Source organism: Liolophura sinensis, chromosome 10 (genome assembly GCF_032854445.1).
Source record: "Liolophura sinensis isolate JHLJ2023 chromosome 10, CUHK_Ljap_v2, whole genome shotgun sequence".
In the NCBI taxonomy this organism is placed as follows: domain Eukaryota; kingdom Metazoa; phylum Mollusca; class Polyplacophora; order Chitonida; family Chitonidae; genus Liolophura; species Liolophura sinensis.
The window spans coordinates 10,192,728-10,214,787 of record NC_088304.1 but is presented as its reverse complement, the minus strand read 5'-3'; the positions used below and the strand labels follow the sequence as shown (position 1 = coordinate 10,214,787).

Genomic DNA, 22,060 nt, shown 5'->3' with positions numbered 1-22,060 from the left:
TTAGACTTTGCACTATAATAAAATCTCTTACTTCATTCGACACAAAATTAGCATCATACTAATTACATGGACATGATGTCCTATCCGTTTTCTTTGATTATTATCATTAGACTCTGTACCTGCAGGAAAACTTGTATGTATAAAACAGGACCTGAACAAGACTTCCACTTGGAATGACTTCAGATGGTGAACGGTGAATAATATAAGCACTGAGCAGTTTGACTCCTTTACTTTTTTATTTACTCATTTGAATGTTTCATGCCAAAATTATTTACTCACTTGAATGTTTCAGGCCAAAATTATTTACTCACTTGAATGTTTCATGCCAAAATTATTTACTCACTTGAATGTTTCAGGCCAAAATTATTTACTCACTTGAATGTTTCATGCCAAAATTATTTACTCACTTGAATGTTTCATGCCAAAATTATTTACTCACTTGAATGTTTCATGCCAAAATTATTTACTCACTAGAATGTTTCAGGCCAAAATTATTTACTCACTTGAATGTTTCAGGCCAAAATTATTTACTCACTTGAATGTTTCAGGCCAAAATTATTTACTCACTTGAATGTTTCAGGCCAAAATTAAGATGTTACATTCATGGGTAGTGGAAATAAGGCCAGGAGCCAGGAGAAAATCACTTGATTTTCGGGTAAGGTTTGAGGTTGTGGCTAGAGAGTGACACTCATATTTGCATCATTTTAGCAATCTGGCATGTTTGACTGCTTACTGCTTTGTCACAGTGGGCATTAAACCAAAGATATGAATTTAGAACTTAGGGACGCCGATCCTGAATTCATGACCACGTTTCCCATCTTACATAAAATATCCCATTTTTACATTTAAGCAGAAGGATACTAGATATTATATAATTACTGAAGACGACTTCTTTTTTGCATGTTATATAATTCATTACATCAACTTTTTTTATATGTTTTTACACTTTTTATACGAAACATAAAATCCTTCAAACAGTTAATTATGGTAAAAAAATATTGCAATCTAATACCCTGTTCACAAAGAAATTTCCAGTGAACTGGCATATGCGTGTACACAGATTCAAACTGGAAGCAACTTAGGTGCATGTAAATCAAACAGAAGGCCATAGGAAATAAACTGGTGTCAGCATCTTTTAACTCACGGTCACCAATGTAAACTCAAAATGGGCAAAGGCCACTCTAGAATATCAATAACCAGTTTAACTTTGTCTTTATTGATGGGATAATATACCCTTCCGCTTCTGTGAACAAACCAAAAGCTAAAAACTGGAAACATCATTTTAAAAATCTTAATGTCAAAGAAATTTCTACTGGCTTTGGGACTGAAGGGACTACATATAGATAAAATCTATCCAGCATGACTGCACTTCAAAGATACAGTAAAAGTCCAGAATAAATGATCTTTATGGTCCAGTGTACCCAGAGAAGAGTTCCACACCAGTGGAGACAACTTCCTATAGCTGCCCATAGTCCAGTTTGTGTCTCCTCAGAGGATTGTGTCACAACACTACAGCACATAGAACAACACAGGTACAAAAAAAATAGTCCCCGGCGAACAGGGGCGATTAACTCCAAACATCACAGGAGTAGCGTCCCTTAGACTGGAGTCGTTTAACGTATTCAGCAGCTTGTGTCTTGTCGAGGTTTCCATGTTCTGATACAACTTCCATTATGGTCTCCTGCACATCTCTTGCCATGTTCCTTGCATCTCTGCAGAAGACAATCAAAAATGACAGTGAGATACTTTGTAGCCAAAGTTTTATCGTGTGCATGAATTTAATTCCTTTTAAAACTAAAAGATTATTTGAAAATCTGAATTCCAGGAACATATCACATCCTTCCTCAATTCATTTACTTTTCATGATTTCATACAAAAGGTTTTTAATTTCCCACATTCTGTGAAAAAAGTTTTAAGCCTGTCTTCTCAAAACACTTACATCCCTGGATTATGAAATTCTTAGTCAAAGACAAATACACCTGAAGTTACAAAAATCTGCAATTCTTCCTAGGGAATCACCTATAATCTGTTGGGGAATTCTACATCCTATTTCTCAGTTTCAGCAGACAGAAAATGTTCATATTTTTATCAGGGCCAAAAATCTTTACATGTATCAAATCATCTGAACATAATTTCAGTTTCAACATTTAGCATAATGCAAGATACACAGTTCCTGATTAGATAAGCAATATAGGTCTGGCATTTATCATCTAAACTAATTTAATCATTTAATTTAGAATTTGTCAAGAGATTTTCTAACAAATCTCTGGACAGACTGGATACCAAATTTTGATAATTTTCAATGTAATTTTCCACAAAATCTGCAGAGAAACTGCACACCAATTTTCATAACTTTTCAAGCCTGAAAAAATCTGCTGTGAAAATTTTGAGCTTTGTCCAGATATTCAAACAGTAATGACAAGTATTTTCCACCATATGTGTGGAAAGACAGAATACCAAATTTCATAAGTTTTGGGAAATTCAGTGTGAAAACTTGATCTAATAGATGAGCAAAGGTTTTTCCATGAAACTTTCCACCAAATCTCTGGAGAGACTGGATACCAACTTTCGCGACTTTCCAAGCCAGAAAAACCTAGAGTGAAAATTGTCTGACTTGCTCAGATGTTCGAACAACTCTGCAAACACTTTGTCATCAAGCCATGCATTAACTCACCCGCAGACATACAAGTGAGCTCCACTCTGAAGCAAGTCCCATAACTCTTTCTTGTTCTGCTTCATCAGATGCTGGACGTAGACTTTCTCCGGTCCGTCCCTTGAGAACGCCACATACATCTTGGTCAGCGTACCGTCCTGCTCATACTTGGTCAGTTCGTCCTCGTATATGAAATCCTCAGCCTTGTACCGACAGCCAAAGAACAGCATCGTGTCGCCAACAGGTTTGCCTGTGGGCAGAATTATAAAGTAAGTTTTGTTGTTTTCAAGTGAGCAATTTCGGATATTCTTAAGACTTCTGTGTAATGAACTGTGATGTATTTTTTCACGAGACATTTTTTTTCTCTTTCCTTGACCAATGAAATTCCCAATATCATCAAAATGGGAAACAGTTATCGGTTATGTCCCTTGACCAAGTCATGCACTTTTAAATGTCAATGTTGTCTAAGGGAGGATCATTCAGCAGAGTAACTCAATTGCTATATCACTAAAAAATGTGTTATGGAACTGAGTTATCTGCCCTTAGACAACATCCAGATGTCACTGTGCCTAACATGAGTATCACAATACTGAGTTTCGTTCCCATCTATACTTACTGGCACATGAGAACACGGATATTAAACTGGTGTGTATACGTAAGTTCTAACATTCCTTTCAGCGGTTCCTTGGTCATTTTTCATTTTGTTACAGTAGCTTTTTCATTCAACTTTCCTGTCCAACCACAGATATATTTACAAAGCTACCACTCTCAAGTGCCATGCTGCTGACATGTTATGCAGGTATCCAGTAGACCAGTACCCTGCCTAACCCTTTATGCAGTACTCGCAGTGAGAGATTACCCATTCTGCTGAATCTGTTGTCTCTGGCGTATTCTTCTCAGAAACAAAAAGAGTGCTGTTCAAGTACTTCATAAACATATGCTCTTTGCCTTCATAATCATATGCCCTTTGCCTTCATAAACATATGCTCTTTGCCTTGATAAACATATGCTTGTTGCCTTGATAAACATATGCTCGATGCCTTGATAAACATATGCTTGTTGCCTTCATAAACATATGCCCCTCAAACATTCAAGCAACCCTATAGTGACTACCGTACTTCACCTAAATTTTGGCATGTAAAAATATGTAAAAATAAGCAGAGAGGCCTTTTAATGATGCCAGCATCTAACTTTCCCTGATAAGAGATTAATCAATCTTATTGATAAAAAGATTAAAAGTGGCTAAATCAAGCAGAATCAAACAAGATGTGTCAACTGAAAAATACTGACAACATACCCTCTTTCCTGTAATAATCCCTCTCTTGGATGAAGCCTCTAAAGGGAGCTAACCCTGTTCCTGGGCCAATCATAATGACGGGGGTAGAGGATTTGAAGGGAAGGCGGAACTGGGATTTTCGCACGTAGATTGGCACGGTTGGGCGGGCATCTCCGCAGGGTTTCTTGAGGGACAGCCAGCGGGTGGCCACGCCCATCTGCCGCCGACCGGTGTTGGTGGTGTAATCGACGAGCACTGCCGTGATGTGGATGTGATTAGGGTGAATCTACAGCAACAACAACAACAAATCCACGTCTGATACACGATTCATCTTACTTATGGATTTAGACAAGAAAGGTAATGTTTTAAAACCAAGCACAAGCAGAGCCAACAAAATTTATAAATTTATTAACCGAACAACAGAGATATGAGATATTTCAATTGGCAAATGAATATTATAACAAAAATTTCCCTTTTTTTTTTTTCTTCAGCTACATCAGGGTGATGGGTAGAGAAAAAGAAAAACTATGTTACACTGCTTGCATAATTCAACTAATCTGATCTGATCTGATTTACTGGGAAATGTCATGAGGCACTGTAACGGGAATATCAAAAGTACTTAATTTAACCATGACCAATGAGATCAAGGCTCGTGTACTCTGTCAATCTGCCAAGTTTTCATTATGCTACATCAGTTTTATTTTGTGTTTTACGGACGATCAAAAAACGGAACAAAATCCAAATCCAGAAGAGGGATAAAAATGAATATCAACTTTTTTGCTTTGCACAATCTTCTTCCAATTTCTTGATTTTCAAGACTTTCTTCTGATGTTAATATGTTTTCAGAAAATATTGTCAAGATATTCACATTTCCCATGAGTTATATGTTTTGTTTTTATTTTTATACCCTCCACATGGAAAAAATACTTATTCTGCCCATAAAACAACAACTTAAACTGGTGCCAGCTACACGAAAGGAACTAACATACTAAAAAGAAATTACAGAACCACAACAACATATCACTTACCTTTGGTGAGGAAGAAATGGAATAGTACCGAGCCTGTAACCGTGGCAACAACTCACAGATATGGTCAATAGCCGGGTTAACAGAGGGTAAATCTTCCAGAATGGCCAAGATGTTACGATGGTCTTTCATGATCCAGTTAGAGTAGAGAGTCTGCCGAGGGACAGAGATAAAACCATAATCTAAATCAAGACATGATACTTTGGGTAGTACTTCTAATGTAACCATTTCTGTACAAGACGTTGTCTAAGGGCAGATAACTCAGTACCATAACCCCAAACACACGCCTTTTTGCCAAAATGCCACATACTAGTAAGTTGCTTTCTTGATGCTTTTCTTTTTGCAAGTTGTTATACTGTATATTTTGAAGTACTGTAAATGCATTTTCAAAAACCCATTCTGTTTATTCAAATACTCATTTTAAAAGCGCACCAAGTCAATTAAGCTATAAACAAACCTTCATCCACTTATAAAATTATTCTAGTGCAAAAGCTTCTGAAGTGCGGAAAATATTGAGGAAAAAAAAAACAAACAACATTTGTGAATACCCTCATTCATCAACCTTTTCAGCCGTCTGTGCAAACCAATATTTTGAACTATTCTGAGAGAACTAATCGGTGTAGAGAAATGATTTGCACAGTCTTAAGAAGCTTACGTCTTCGGTGACATGAACAAATCATTTTAGCCTCATTTTCATAATAATTCTATGCATGAATTCCACTGAAAAAAAAAAAAACAACTGTTTCAGAGGCTGTAAATAAACTACCACGTCTTACACAAAACCAAAGTTTCCAAAAACATACAGAATTTTACCTTTTCTGGTAAAACTTTGTCCCAATATGGCGTTCACAATCCTAGATATATAATTTTTGCACATCATCCTTACAACATTTTACACAATAACAAGCAGGCATTTGTAGATTCAAGTTTATTGTAACTTTTGTTGTAAGTATGGTAGTCTTATGGTGTTTTAGACATGACACCATCATTTCTGATTGCACTGACAGAACAAATAAGTGAATGAAAAGGAGGAGTCTTCTTCACACACTTCATAATTTTGTCATCTTTAGAAATTCTAACCCAAATCCCAAGAAATTACATTCAAAAATTTTGCATAAAAAATAGAGCAATTTCTCACAATTTAAAGAGGAAAAACCTTAAGACTGCCAAATTAAATACTGTAACTTGTCAACTTTTCATCTGTCTGCAAGGAATATTTTCAGGCCTATCCTGAGGGCATTATTCTATGTTGACTTGCCTATCCTGAGGGCATTATTCTATGTTGACTTGTAAAGTCAAAATGAAGTAAAATGTTACTTTCTATGAATCCCTGAAATTGGTCAAACCATCTGATGTAGTTTCATCTTCAAAACTCGAAAGGTGCATCAGGGTTTAAGATTTAAAATACAGTAAAATAAATTTTGTAATTAGTGTTGACATTACTGATTGGATATCTCACCTTTCCCTCAGGTGTGTTAGCAGAGATGTTGAGCAGGAACTCCTTGTCTTTAGGGTCACCTGCATACTCAGCCAGCTCCTTGAGGATGTGTTTGTGAGGTGGGCTTGTGATGTCCAGGTAGTGGCTCAGAGCTGTGCGATAGCTACACGGGCAGGGGAATGGGTGCTTCTTACTCGCTTCCTCTGTAAACAGATCAGGTGCGTGGACATATAGATGGATTTACAATTTACATATTTCTTTGTTTCCATTTTACACAACAGGCATAAGGATGCCTACTCGTGTTTTTCATCTGGAAAGTAAATGAAGGTATTCAAAAGAGTGTATTCAAAGTTAATTTCAATTAAGAAAGACGTTAAAATCACACTTTTAACTGTAATATACAAATCGATTTTAAATCATACAACACCGCCCCTATCCCCAACCTAAATCACACGAGCAAAACAAGCTAATTTAGAAATTTAATATCCCAGGCTAAATATGCCAAACTTATGCATACTTCACGTCAGTTTTTTGAACTTGATCTGAGAGGTCACAAAATAAATCACACTCAAAATTTTACCAAAAATCAGACAATTTTTGAAGCAACAGACAGATACATAGGCACACTGACCCATTACCCTGGACCTACATGTACTTACCGTCTAAATTTGTCAAAGTGAACACTGTGTCTAGATCTATGTTCATCCTCTTGCCTAACTTCTCCACGATCTCAGGGTCATTGATTGGATACACAGCCACGTGGTCACCAGCCTCATATCTGACAAACAATACGATTTACTTATTCGACTGGTGATTTAGGTCGGATTAATGAATATTTCACATATTTATTTGACTAGTGTTTTACTCCAGACTAACAAATATTTCACTTCTTTATTTATTTATTTCACTGGTGTTTTAAGCCAGACTAACGAATATTCCACTTATTTATTTATTTATTTATTTGACTAGTGTTTTATGTCAGACTAACAAATATTTCACTTATTTATTTATTTGACTGGTGTTTTACACCAGACTAACAAATATTTCACTTATTTATTTATTTATTTGACTGGTGTTTTACGCCAGACTAACAAATATTTCACTTATTTATTTATTTATTTATTTGACTAGTGTTTTACGCCAGACTAACAAATATTTCACTTCTTTATTTATTTATTTCACTGGTGTTTTAAGCCAGACTAACGAATATTTCACTTATTTATTTATTTATTTGACTAGTGTTTTACGCCAGACTAACAAATATTTCACTTCTTTATTTATTTATTTCACTGGTGTTTTAAGCCAGATTTAAGAATATTTCACTTGTATGCCAGTGGCCAGCATTGTGGGGGGAGGAAACTGAGCAGAGATATTTGACTCATACGGTGCTCAGCATTACAAAGCGAGTAACAAACAATATACGATTAGTCAATGGAATAAAGAGGTTACACAAAATGAAACTGCACACAAATCATTACCAAAAATTGAACAATACTTGACACAGCTACAGTATATGGCATGAAAATCAGCCGCTAATCAGAAAAAAAAACAAGTAAACTATTAAACACGTAAAGCTTATCGACAGGTCTGGCTAGTTTTCCACCCCTATCTGATGGGGAGACCCAAATGTAATAATAAACGAAAATAAGATCAGTAACTCACCTGATTTTTGAGCCAGAGATGTCGAGTTCTATGTGCATACAGGAGCGGTTACCCCCTTTGTGAAGTTCTTTGTTAATGCTGACTGGGGCCAGGTAGGGATTCTTAGAATCAAACGGCCTGTCAGGTAAGGAGAGAGAAAGTTTAACACCAGGTGTATCATTTCTAATGAATAACCAACCAATCTGAAAATAGGTCTGGAAAAACTGTGGAAAACAGGACAAAAGTCGACAAATTTTCTGAAAAATGGCCGAGGCAGCGCAAAACTTGATCTTAGGTCTGATTACCCTAGTTCCTCAACTTCCCTTTTCTACCCCTCTAATGCATGGTGAATTTCCTCAACTTTATGAGGGCACTAATATTCCATGGGTTACAAGATTTGCTTCCCTTTGCAGACTACAGACAAGCCCACTAATGTAGGGTGAATTTCCTCAACTTTATGAGGGCACCAATATTCCATGGGTTACAAGATTTGCTTCCCTTTGCAGACTACAGACAAGCCCACTAATGCAGGGTGAATTTTTGATCAACTTTATGAGGGCACTAATATTCCATGGGTTACAAGATTTGCTTCCCTTTGCAGACTACTGACAAGCCCACTAACACATTCTGAATTTCCTAAACTTTCTGCATGTGAAAGACCAACTTTCAGTGCAATTACGCACATTTTGAATTTGATTTTGTAGACAAAACTACACTGGTTAGATTGGCCAGTTTCAGGTCTTCACAAAAAGTATAGTTTTATCAGTCAACATAGAATGGTGCCTTCGGAATACACTTGAAAAAACAACTTGAATTATAGTAGTGTCAGACTGTCAAACTACAGGTGAACGTGTAGTCTCCTTCAGTATGGGTATAGGGCTAACAAGAAAACAGGGTGGCACGATATTACGTATACTGTGTGATATGTACAGTAACAACATACATGGATCTGCTCTTTCATTTGAACCCAGAAAACCTGAAAGAGTATTTTTAGCGCTGAAGAAGGTTTTTGAAGAGAAACGATGCCATGAAATTCCTAAAATGACCTCAAGGTGTGCTTTCAATAGTTGACAGTGGCAACAATGTATAGCCGTTCAAGAGTTGACACTGGCAACAATGTATAGTTGTTCAATAGTGGACACTGGCAACAATGTATAGCTCTTCAAGTGTTGAAACTGGCAACAATGTATAGCTGTTTGATAGTGGACACTGGCATCAATGTATAGCTGTTCAAGAGTTGACACTGGCAACAATGTATAGCTGTTCAAGAGTTGACACTGGCAACAATGTTTAGCTGTTCAGTAGTTGACACTGGCAACAATGTATAGCTCTTCAAGAGTTGACACTGGCAACAATGTTTAGCTGTTCAGTAGTTGACACTGGCAACAATGTATAGCTCTTCAATAGTGGACACTGGCAATAATGTTTAGCTATTCAAGAGTTGACACTGGCAACAATGTATAGCTGTTCAATAGTGGACACTGGCAACAATGTAGAGCTGTTCAATAGTGGACACTGGCAACAATTTATAGCTGTTTAACTATTAAGCCACAAAAATTCATAAATCTTTACTAGGTCTTCACCCCAGATGCTTATAGAAGCATTTGTAATCACACCTAAAGAATTAAAAATAAACAGTTTTATAACAACCTATCTGAGACAAGTAAGAAACATACGGCTTTTGTGTCTTGAATGAGCCCAGTCTGACCACCTCTCCTGTAAAAACTTTCTCTTTGGGAACGTCCTCATGCAGAGTCTGAACGTACTGCCTCATGCTGAAATAAAACAGACATCAACTCCTTTTATTGTTCAATTAAACACTTCATATCCAAAGACTAATTTATCTGATTGGTGATTAACACCATAATCAAAAATCTTGCACTCATATGACGGCAGGCAGCCAGTATTTTAAAGCAGATAACGGCACTAATACTCCATGGGTTACAAGATATACCTCCCTATGTAGACAGCTCAACTAGCGCATAGTGAATTTCATACTCACCTGACTTCATCGCCTGTGGCCTGCACCCCAAAATGTTCACACACAGCCGGCCAAAACTTCTCCCTCCAGGTCACAAAGTCTTCCTCAATACTGGAAATAAAATTTGGTCATTAATTAATGGATCTTCACATTTCTGAAACTCTCCAAAATTCTGGGTCCTGTTGTTCAGAACTAAACTTTTTAGCTCATTAATTTCGAACTGGGCTGGAGGCTTCCATGGTTGAATGTTACCACACACACCGAATGTTACCACACAGACTGAATGTTAGAACAAAGACTGAATGTTACCGCACAGACCGAATGTTACCGCAAAGACCGAATGTTACCACAAAGACCGAATGTTACCACAGACCAAATGTTACCACATAGACCAATGTTACTACATAGACCGAATGTTACCACACAGACCTAACGTTACCACACAGACCGAATGTTACCACACAGACCGAATGTTACCACACAGATCGAATGTTACCACACAGACCGAACGTTACCACACATAGACCGATTGTTACCACATAGACCGAACGTTACCACATGGACCAAACGTTACATAGACTGAACGTTACCACACAGACCAAACGTTACCACACAGACCAAACGTTACCACATAGACCGAACGTTACCGCACAGACCGAATGTTACCGCACAGACCGAATGTTAGCAGACAGACCTAATGTTACCGCACAGACCAAATGTTACCACAAAGACCGAATCTTACCACACAGACCGAATCTTACCACACAGACCGAATATTACCACATAGACCAAACGTTACCACATAGACCAAATGTTACCACAAAGACCGAATGTTACCACATAGACCAAACGTTACCACATAGACCAAACGTTACCACATAGGCCGAATGTTACCACATAGACCAAACATTACCACATATACCAAATGTTACCACAAAGACCGAATGTTACCACATAGACCAAACGTTACCACATAGACCGAATGTTACCACATAGACCAAACATTACCACATAGACCCAATGTTACCACAAAGACCAAATGTTACCACATAGACCAAACGTTACCACATAGACCGAATGTTACCACAAAGACTGAATGTTACCACATAAACCAAATGTTACCACATAGACGGAATGTTACCACATAGACCAAACGTTACCACAAAGACCTCAGGATTTGTAAATTAATGATGAGTGACCACAGATCAGTTTAGCATAGAACAATACATGTATGTATGCTTGGGGCTTAACGCCATATGTAACAAATTTTCAGTTATATGACAATGACAAGTCATCACATGTGTGTATGTATATATTGTGTCTTCTTGTGGCAGGGTGAGTCCTAGCCAAGGAGTCTTGCAGGTTAAAATATTGGTATTTAAGAGCAGAAAACAAAAATCGGGCAAAATGAACCAATACGCCCATTAACCAGGCAAACTCCAATAAATTATGTTCACCAAGACATTCTCTGTTCCTCTGCATTTTTCCCCACATTTTTTAGCCTTTACAAGTAAATCCAAGGTAATTGACAGTGGTGAGTTATGCTCACATGCTGCGTCAACATCGTGACCTAACAAATCAGCTCGTTGCTCCCTGTGATGTGTGGTTCGCCTTTCACGATGTCACTATGGTTTTATCTGCTGGCTGTCAGTTTTGACGGACAAAAATCCTAAATTTCACAGAAAGGTCAACCGCTGCTGCGCATGAGCACATCAATAACCCAGATTTTGATCCTGAGGTCTCCAGACTTCAACTGAGTGAGTGCTTGCGGTTTAATATCGTACTTAACAATTTTTCAGTCATATGACGACGACTCATGACTTCAAGGTGAACACTCTAACCAGTAGTCCACGAAAAGAATCCTATGCACGTATAAATAAGTCCTAGTACTGAAGTCATGGTGGTATATTTTAATTTTCAGCGTGCCTGTGTAGTTATCAACACAACATGAATATAAAACCATTCTCTAGTGTACTGAGGTAAGTCCAATTAATGACGAAAGGAAATACATGATCCAATATTTGGTACTATTTAAAACTATTCTTAAAAATGATTTCAGTAAAACTGAATTTTTTTTTTCAATTTTCAAAATGATTTAAATAAAACTGGATTTTTTTAAAAAATCTTGATAATGATTTAAATAAAACTGAAATTTTTTTTCCGTTTTTGAAATGGTTTAAATAAAACCGAAATACTGAATCTTACATAGTCCTGTGTCATTTCTAGAGGATGCCACGGCGCTCTACTTTGTGAAAATGTAAATAGGATGCTATCATGGTTGCAGTATTTATTAATTATTTTATTATATGCAAATGAGTTGTTAACTCACTTTCCATCATCATCACCGAGACCAATCTCAAACACTCGGGTAGCTCCTAAATCCTCCAGTTTCTTGTCAACATAAATCCCCATGGCGTTGTAATGTTCATACGTCTTGTTCCCTAGAGCAAAGACCTGAAGAGAAAAAGGGCATACTAAATAACACTTTACATGTGGACCCATGGAAGGGAATTTTTTCCATCACAATCGGCTGAAATTTCTTCTACTGGTTCACTCTGTTCAGTAAAATAATTAATTTTGGCCATTTTGATCAAAGGTTAAATACTTTCAAAATTCTAATTTGTATTAAAATCCATTGAAAATTTCCATCCCTGTAAACGTCTGAGCTCAGAATCCTTCCATTATATTGGCCCTTCACTCAGGTTCAACCAGCTTAGGCTCATTTTTTGCTCATACAAGTGTTATTAAATATTCTGACAAGGTCAGGTTTAATAAATTGTAGACGACAGGCTCAACATAACATGCCTTGTGTCTCAAGGTTTATCATTTTCTCCAGCCATGAGAGCAATATTTAAAAATATTCAGCTTTCACTGTGCATATTTTGACAGCATAACTTTTTGGCTTGGAGCTTTTTTGTGTTGAATATTTTTAGCTATAAGCCTTCAGATGTGATATGACGTCTTGTACAATGTTGTGTCTTGTTGTGTGTATATTTATTAATTTATCTGATTGGTGTTCTACACCGTACACAAGAACACTTCACTTATCTGCCAGCGGCCAGCATTATGGTGGGAGGAAAGCTGACAGAGCCCAGGGGAAACCCACAACCACCTGCAGGTTGCTTGTTGCGTGTATATGTTCAAGTTGACAAAACTTATATTAAGACATAATCATACTGAGCTCGGCTTGGAAAGTCATGAGTAAAAATGTTTCTTTTTTGATGTGTAAATATAATATCTAATGTGGGAAATAACACTTTTGTCAGCAAAGGAAATCCTGACATTACACTCATACATATATAATAATTGTGTGGACATACAGCGTATTTTAAGCCTGTCAGTTCTCCTCCATCGTTTTGTAGCCAGTCATGGAATTCCTGAGCGTTGTCTGTGGGGTCACCCTCTCCATAGGTCGCCATGCAGAATATAGCCAGGGAATTCTCAATGTCCACCAGCTTACCCAACTCCTCCTATGACAGAAATACACGTCTTTAATATTCTTAACTCTTTGACAGTTTGAAAACGAAAACTTTCATTAGACTCAATAACATTTACAGTGCTAAACTATTTAGACAACAATGTTTTTCAGGAAAAACTGAAATAGACTGACAATGCATTTTTAACTTCTACTTTCTAATGGTTTCTTCAAACACTTTTACAATTGCATTGACCTAGAAAATTATTGGTCTAGGTTTTATTATCAAGATGTCAACAAAAATACTTTTAACCTCATCAATATTTGCAATAACTTGTAAGGAACTCTAATGTTTGTTATAACAGATTGGTGCAAACCAATGCATATCTGATACACACAACAGCTCATATTTAAGATTTCTAGACACATACATAGACTCAGGGAGTGCCTCAGAAACAAGCTACAGATATTAACCACGGACATGAAAACACCAACATGAAAACTGTGTCTGATGAAAGACCATTAAATACAGCTTAATTCTTTTTTTTTTAAATTTTACAACCTAATAAAATGCAATTGAAACTTTGTATTCTTCGGTGGCCTTTTCTGACAATACTCAGACCAGTGTTTTTGCCATTTGATACAAACTGCTAAATTTCATCATCTGAATTGCACGTGTATAAAAATCAATGAATGCCTTCACCTACTGGGCCTAGAAACAAACTAAATCAAGCACAAAAATATGCATATGACATCACTGACATCATCTGGGTCAATACAGATCACCTTAAAATCTGAGGTTTTAAAACTAGTTTACTCTGGAAAAATTATAAAAAAAAATTATAAAGCCATTTTCCAGAACAGTATTTAATAGCTTTTCATCAGAAATATACTTAATTTTAATGTTTTCTTTGCCTTTAAAACAGAAGAAAGTGTAAATTCTTTAAAGTTTGCCTGGGTACTCCACCATGACTTTGGTTATCAATGTTAAAAGTTACAGTGAATCTAATAAACAAATCTTGTTTCACAAAGTTAAGTGCATTGCTTAAGTCAGCCATCATTTGCCTAAGTCCATAGAGAGTGTCTCAAACAGCCTATGTTTAACACAACAGAAGTAAGGTGCACAGAAAACAGTTGCTTAAGCCAAAGAACTTTGGAAGTTTCATAAAACCAGGCTATTCTCTGTACTGGTCGTACCATATCGCATTCTTCTGGATCTGCGGCCAACCCCTTCATGCCGTATCTGGTGGCGTCCTTAGCCAGACGGCCAGCAAACTCCTCAGCGGTGCCAGTCTGAGAGCCATAGAACACTACTACATTGCGACCCTGAAACAACAATGAGACGGAAACACATCCATGTAAACCCACAGTTTATTTACTTTATTTATTTGATTGGTGTTTTTTGCCGTACTCAAGAATATTTCACTTATATGATGGCGGACAGCATTATGGTGGAAGGAAACTGGGCACAGCCTGAGGCTGCTGGCAGACCTTCTCACGTACAGCCAGAGAGAAAGCCAGCATGAGCTGGACTTGAACTCACAGCGACTGCATAGGTGAGAGCCCTCTGGGTCATTATGCTGCGCTGGCGTGCTAACCAACTGAGCCAGGGAGGCCCCTGCCACATTATTGAAAAGAAAAGCAAGCAAAGATGGAAGAAAATATTTGAAGCTTAAACCTTAATAACATCTTATAGGAAATCTGCTGTCACTTCATAACAGTTTATAGGTACAATTTATAAGTTCTTAAATACACTGTTGACTAGTATAATTTCAACAAATAATTTTTTTCAAATTATTTTTAAATTTGTCTAATGAGGTTCAAACTCAAATGTGTACGGAACTGATTAATTATAAACATCTCATGTACTTATTACCTCATCCTAAAATAATAAACAGTTAAATAAATAAAACAAAACTGTAATGATTGATTTTTTTTTGGCAGAGAACACTCTGAAATTTTGTTTGGGGAATATTGTAAAAAACATTCAGCTCATAAAAAATGTTAAATAAAGTGAAATACCCATTAGATTATAAAATGATAATATACAAAGAAAACAATCTTTCTCCTTAATTTTCAATCCCTTCCATCTATAGCAGCACATGACTGGCTCTTATTACATAAATGGACATAATGTTAAAACCGTCTAAATGATACGTGAACTGGTACTATAAAACACTGTGTATGGTTCTCAGGAACATGGAGAAAGACGTCCCAAAAAATAAACTTTTTTCATTTATAAGGCATATTTTACTCTTTTTAATAGCCTTTCTATTTTACGCATATTTTCCATCAATGGTTGAGAGTTTTCAGAAATGACGTAATCCATGAAGATGCCGGAAGTACAAAACCAGCACCCCCAATTCAGGCTTGGGGGCCTACGTGGCTCAGTTGTTTAGCGTGCTGGCGCAGCGTAATGACCCAGGAGTCTCTTACCAATGCGGTCGCTCTGGGAAGGTCTGCCAGCAACATGTGGATGGTTGTGGGTTTCCTCCGGGCTCTGCCCGGTTTCCTCCCATTATAATGCTGGTCGCCGTCAAACAAGTGACATATTCTTGAGTACGGCGTAAAACACCAATCAAATAAATAAATAAAATCAATTCAGACATACCCCAAAACAAAGCTGTTTTCACAAAATCACAATTTTTATGCCCCAAATAGAAAGCTGAGAAGCTTTTCTGTACTTTCACATCTTAGGTCACATCACGTACTCCGTATTACGAAATAAAAACCAGGCATTTCATGTAACCTTTAAGACATACAAGTAAAATGTTGTATATACATGTGAATATTTCACTTATATGATGGCGACAAGCATTATAATGGGAGGCAACCAGAAAGAGCCTGGCGGAAACCCACGAACATCCACAGGTTGCTGACAGACCTTCCCACTTACTTTTTTTAATATGAAAGGTATGTATATACACATACGTTATTGATTAGATGAAATAACTATGTGGGAAAAGGTAAACTGTGTATTCCTGGTTTTCCAATTACATATCTAATGGGTAACATCAGCAGACCAGATGGTCCAAAAAACAGAAAGTAAATGTACACATACGTATAGGTGATAAAAAATATCATGTCCTTTCACTTCATAATGAATAGCAATATGAAATTCAAATTACATGCACTACAAACAAGAAAAAATGCAACAGTTGCAAGGTAAAAACAAGACAAAACACAACAGTTGCAATGTACAAACATTGCACGATGTTACTGCAGGCACAGACAGACTTACAGAAGACTTCATGCGGTTCACAAAGCTGGGGTCACTGGTCTTTGTTGCGGTTTGTCTGCAAAAAACAAAACAACTAAGTGAATGACGTAACTGGTATACTATACACGTATGTTCACAAAACACTATAGCCACCTCCCCCACCCTATAACCCCCACCCCCCTCCACCTAAACACAGACATACCGGCATGTACTCAGTAATTCAGATCCAGTGAAAGTGTAAATGGCATTGTCTATGTAATTGACAAACTTACACACTCTGACCATATATACCATATGACCACTGTCAATGCTTATTGCTTATCAATAATGGTTAAACTATGGTGTAGTGATCACTGTAATGAATGACACTGCTTACTACATCAACTAGTGCATTCAGATAAAGTAATATGTGACTGATATTTTATGCTGACCCAAATAACGCAGTTCACCTCTGCCATATATGCCCAGATTAAATCACGTTCAGCTTTAGGCTGGAAACAGCAATCCAGAATGACCTTTACTTGGGGGAGAGATAAAGCTTAATTAAACACTATCTACATTAGTACTCAAATCGTTTTGCAGCTGTTTTTTTTTTTTGACACATTTATAGATAAAAGCTCTTTCTATTAAATATTCTATTAGCTCAGATAAAAGATGTGTCCAGAGAATTAAAGGTGGTAGACTCAAATCAGAAGATGAGTTAACGAATTCAAACAAAGGTATACAACTTACGAGACGATGAGTTTCTTGATGGGTGGAGGTTCAGGTGTTTTAGATCTCAAGAAGAACCAGTATATGCAGAAGCCTGCCAACAGAGAGATGACGAAGATGTCAAGGGTTGACAGCCAACCCTCTTCAGCAGCGGCCTCCACAATGGTCTCTGCTGTCTGATCCATGATCTTAGCTACGGTTTGTCTGGGGCTTGAGTAATCAAAAATCTGAAATGAACAAAACATCTAGAAATTTATTGATATGTTTTTAAAATTTGCATCAGGTGCAGAGATAATGTAAAAGCAGGACTTGAAATGAGGTGAAGGACAAGCATTATCCATTGATAATGTCTCCCCATATCCCCCCACTGGTGGGGGGGGGCACCCTCAATGACTCCCACAGCTGGTCATCAGGGCTAGGTGTTAGTGGACTGTGACCTGACCACTGACCTGATGGAGAAGCCCCCCCCCCCCCCACCCAACTTCCACCCACCAGCTTGTTATGTCTTTACCCATACTAGGTGTAGATCACTTACATCTGGACTCACAGATGTCAAGAATCTTTCATGGCTTTCAATGTGTATTTCTTAACTGGGTGCCGGGCCAAGGTTTACATATAAGATGAATACAACACTAACCAACACCCGCATCAGTCTGCCATTTCTTAGTACTTTTCTTCCCACCCATCAAATCCCACCTGCCACATTCCACATTTTGACATTTCAGCACTTTTTAAATCTGCTTACTCCATTTCTCAGCATGTCATTACAGTACGCTATTTGCGTGTCTGTAGACTATCGTCTAAATATACCATGTGCATTCTGGCTTAATATACCGTAATTCTTCAACCTTTTCGCATGTTTACAGGGGGTTTATTCAAGCATATTCTGAAGGCATTATTCTCTGTTGACTGATAAAATTATACTTTTTGCAAAGCCCTGAAACTGGTCAGTCCGACTAATGTAGTTTTGCATCCAAAATCAAATTATAAATGTTCTTAAATTCCACTGAAAGTTGCTCTTACGTATGCGAAAAGGTTGAGGAGTTAGGGTAACACATTATGATACATAAGTATTATACTTAATCGCTGAACATGTTTTTGTAGTCCGTGACAATAAAGATAATCCTTATTACAGTAACGCCCAAACCACAATATCATGTAACAGTATTATCATTATTAGGGATTACACTTTCTGAATATAGTACAGATTCTAGTGCTGATATTTGGCTGAGACCACTGCGGGTTTCGAACCTCAGAGCCAGGCACCGAGTCGCCAGCAATCCATGTCAACACCCTAAACCCCTCGACCAACAGGCCTTCCACATAATAACAATAATACTGTCACTTTCTAAACTGACGTTTATACCTGTCTCACAATATCATGGCCCAATACATGTAATTTGATTGCTCAAGATTTTCTATTCTTTGATGCTATGTTTAAGTTAATCTTAGATTACTGTATTTCATCGTAAGTTAAGCTTCTTTCCAGTACGTGACACATTTTGCTTAACTGTGATCAATTCATCCACCATATGCCACTTAAGAGGTTTTCTTTGTGACGTTTCATTAATTTCTTATATCAGAAACAATTATGTGTTGGCATCCAAAGCACCATTTTAAGGCTATCATGTGCTTCTGAAAGTGCAATTTTACAAACCAAACTTTAAGTGAAATTAAGTTCTTTATTTTTTGTAGCTCTAACTGTATGGAAAATTTGAAATGTCTGTTTTTATTTTACAAAATGTATGATTACATATTCTGTGGAAATCAGTAAAACAAGACAAAAAATCACTTAAAAATGTAAAATTGTAAGTGCAAACAAATGAGGATGTGAACAGTCTGTAAGGTTGGCTGTACCTTAAGTAGAAAACATAGTCTACAGGCTTCAGAAGAAAGAGCAATTTTGATGAATTCTGACTGTACTGCATTTTTATGCCTTCTTTCCCTTTAAAACGACCATGGGTGTTGTCACAATGCCACAACTGGCTCACTATGGCTCACATAAAAATTACAAGGAGAAAAACAGAAGAATTAACAAAGCCATATTGAAACCTTAACGGGGCTTTCCATTGATGGCTCTGGCAATGAATGGAAGCTATAGATTTGTTAGCAAGTCCAATGTCTAGTGTCAACACTCAATGGTTTCAGCAGTTACAGATAAGCCTGAATTTGACCTAACTATGTAAAGGAAGAAATCTGTCTGACTGTCCTTTATTTTATACAGCTGAAGACCCACTATTGACATGAAACTGCCGAGTAGTATTTCACGTAAAATTATGTAAAAATGCACTTTCAGAAGCAGACATTAAATTGATTTGTTTACTTATTTATTTGACTGGTGTTTTACGCCGTTCTGAAGAATATTACACTTATACGACAGCGGCCAGCATTATGGTGGGAGGAAACGGGGCATCGCCCGGAGGAAATCCGTGGCCATCCGCAGGTTGCTGCCAGAACTTTCCATGTACAGAAGCCAGCATGAACTGGACCTGAACTCACAGCGACCGCATTGGTGAAAGGGTCTAGGGTCATTATGCTGCTCTAGAGCACTAAGCAACTGAGCCACACAGGCCTCTCATGCACTAAATTCATACTTTTGATACCAACACATAAGGTTTTTTGATAAGAAACTTCACAAAATCTCTTACAGGACCCTATAATGTGGACAAATCAATCAGAATCAAAAGAAATGTAGCACTTAAAGAAAAAAAGGTAAATTTCAAATGAGATACAGTAACTACAGCAGAAAGAAATCTGTCTGACTGTCCTTCATTTTTATGTTTTTCATGTGTCAAATGACAAAATATATGTACACACACCTAATAACTCTTTATCTTCATATGACTGAGAAATTGTTAAGTATGACGTTAAACCCCAGGCGTACCACACATACTGTAAATCTTCAACTTTTTCACCCACTAAAGAACTTTTTTTCAGCGAAATTTATGCATACAATTATTACGAAAATAACATAAAAAATGATTTGTTTGTGTTGCTAAAAATGCAAGCTTCATAAATTGTGCAGATTATTTCTCTAAACCCCACAGTTCTCTTAGAATGTTTCAAACTATTGGTCACAGTGATGGTTGAAATGCTGAAGAATTAGGGTACATTAGGGTCAACTGGGATTCTACTAAATGGATGATCGACATGCAAATGTGCACGACGCCTGTCCAACTTGGATGATAAAACATGGACATATACATGTAAAACCTTGGACTGAGATACACCTTTATCATACAGGCCTTGAATGAGATTTCAGTATGAATAATGAAAAATACAGTTTTAGGTAAGAATTTTCTTCTGGAAAAATAATCAGAATGTGGCTAACTTTCAAATAAGATAGCTTTGTCCTACACTACATGTACTTTAAACTTTAGAATTCGGCAAAAATCACCCATTGAGTTCCATGCTATTTATCACCTCCTGGTCCTTGCGAGAAAGTCGGATGCTAAAAACTATGAATAAAATACACAAGAACGGAGTATCCAAATGAAAAGAATTAACAACTCACCATGAAATGTTCAGAAGCATGTAAAAGTGTCCTGGTTAGGCAATGGTTAACTCTTATATAACTTTGGTTACATGTACTTGGTTTTTACACATACACACACTTTGGTAGCTCCCCAACAACAACCCATATCTCTCCACACTGAATGTGACAATATTAATTGTCAATCTGAACGTTCTGTTAACCATTTACACTTGGCTGATTCCTGTCCTTGTGTTTATCCATGTGTTACCCGTGTACTAGCACAATTGCTTTCAATCTCGGTTCAGGCAGCAGCTGTCGCGGCTGTTAAGAGAAACAGCAACAAATGGCAGGTAACCCTAGGTGAGGTACATATGTCAGAGGGTGGGGCCTGTCGTGGAAGGGAGACAACAGTAAATGAGGGAGGGATGGGGGGGGGGGGGGGGGGGTTGTAAAGATATCATAATGATTATTTAGTTCTCACAATGTAACAGAATACATGGTTAACAGATCGCGACTAGGAGTGAAACAGGTGCGTTCTTGGGTTATAGAATAACTCACATCCAATCAGTTAAAACTTATCTCAGTTAAGCAGATCATCTTGGTTACGTAATATCATAAAAAATAAAATGGTGTCTCTGGTAACTTTTAAGTGGTGCATATGTACATTTCGTCTGGCATTGTCTTTTCTTAACACCTTCATTTGGGTGTTCACTTTATTCCTCGGTGATCATGAAATGCCTTCTGATCTTCAGTATTCTACAGCTATGAGGGCTAGTTGCTGTACAAAGTTACTCGTGGCCGAATGCACAGCAGATGTCCCCGCTGTGCGCGCAACTTTAGATTTAGGAACAAGATATTAGATACCTCTTGCCATTTGTACTTATATTCTCACCCTGTGCACGGCGCAGTGAAAAGTGCTTAGCGCGAAAAAGTTTCTGTCCAATCAGATATCTCCACAGCCTCCTTGTGATAAGATGGCATAGTGGCTATTAAAAACTTCATAACGGACAGTTGGAGGACAAGGCACAGGCCACTCCTCCTTGTGCGGCAACACACATGTAAAAGCAAACCGTAAATATCCATTTGCTCAACATCTAGTCTGAGGGGGTGGTATGGACAGTCAGTGGCATATGTTTTGATGACATAGAGCTGCTATGAGAACACCAACATGTGGACACTCAGTTTTGAGTTTGAACAAACAGCTAACTACAAATGCCATACTGTT

The 22,060-nt window shown here is 37.4% G+C and overlaps 1 protein-coding gene across 2 annotated transcripts in view; it reads right to left on the bottom strand.

The window, feature by feature from the left end:
• Positions 1–889: 889 nt before the first annotated feature.
• The window catches only part of LOC135476581 (NADPH--cytochrome P450 reductase-like), a 25,651-nt gene continuing 4,480 nt past the window's right edge, over positions 890–22,060 (bottom strand). The window contains exons 1-15 of one of the 2 annotated variants that reach the window (XM_064756653.1): positions 20,875–20,921; positions 17,382–17,587; positions 16,671–16,725; positions 14,627–14,755; positions 13,335–13,484; positions 12,344–12,468; positions 10,036–10,125; positions 9,710–9,808; positions 8,055–8,171; positions 7,052–7,170; positions 6,414–6,595; positions 4,958–5,107; positions 3,951–4,215; positions 2,675–2,903; positions 890–1,712 (exon numbers count right to left, since the gene is read on the bottom strand). In XM_064756653.1, the coding sequence (XP_064612723.1) occupies positions 1,568–1,712; positions 2,675–2,903; positions 3,951–4,215; positions 4,958–5,107; positions 6,414–6,595; positions 7,052–7,170; positions 8,055–8,171; positions 9,710–9,808; positions 10,036–10,125; positions 12,344–12,468; positions 13,335–13,484; positions 14,627–14,755; positions 16,671–16,725; positions 17,382–17,587; positions 20,875–20,877 (2,064 nt within the window). In that variant the 5' untranslated portion in view covers positions 20,878–20,921 and the 3' untranslated portion in view covers positions 890–1,567. Of the gene's footprint in view, positions 1,713–2,674; positions 2,904–3,950; positions 4,216–4,957; positions 5,108–6,413; positions 6,596–7,051; positions 7,171–8,054; positions 8,172–9,709; positions 9,809–10,035; positions 10,126–12,343; positions 12,469–13,334; positions 13,485–14,626; positions 14,756–16,670; positions 16,726–17,381; positions 17,588–20,874; positions 20,922–22,060 lie in introns of those variants that run through there. The other variant, XM_064756654.1, reaches the window with a different exon arrangement.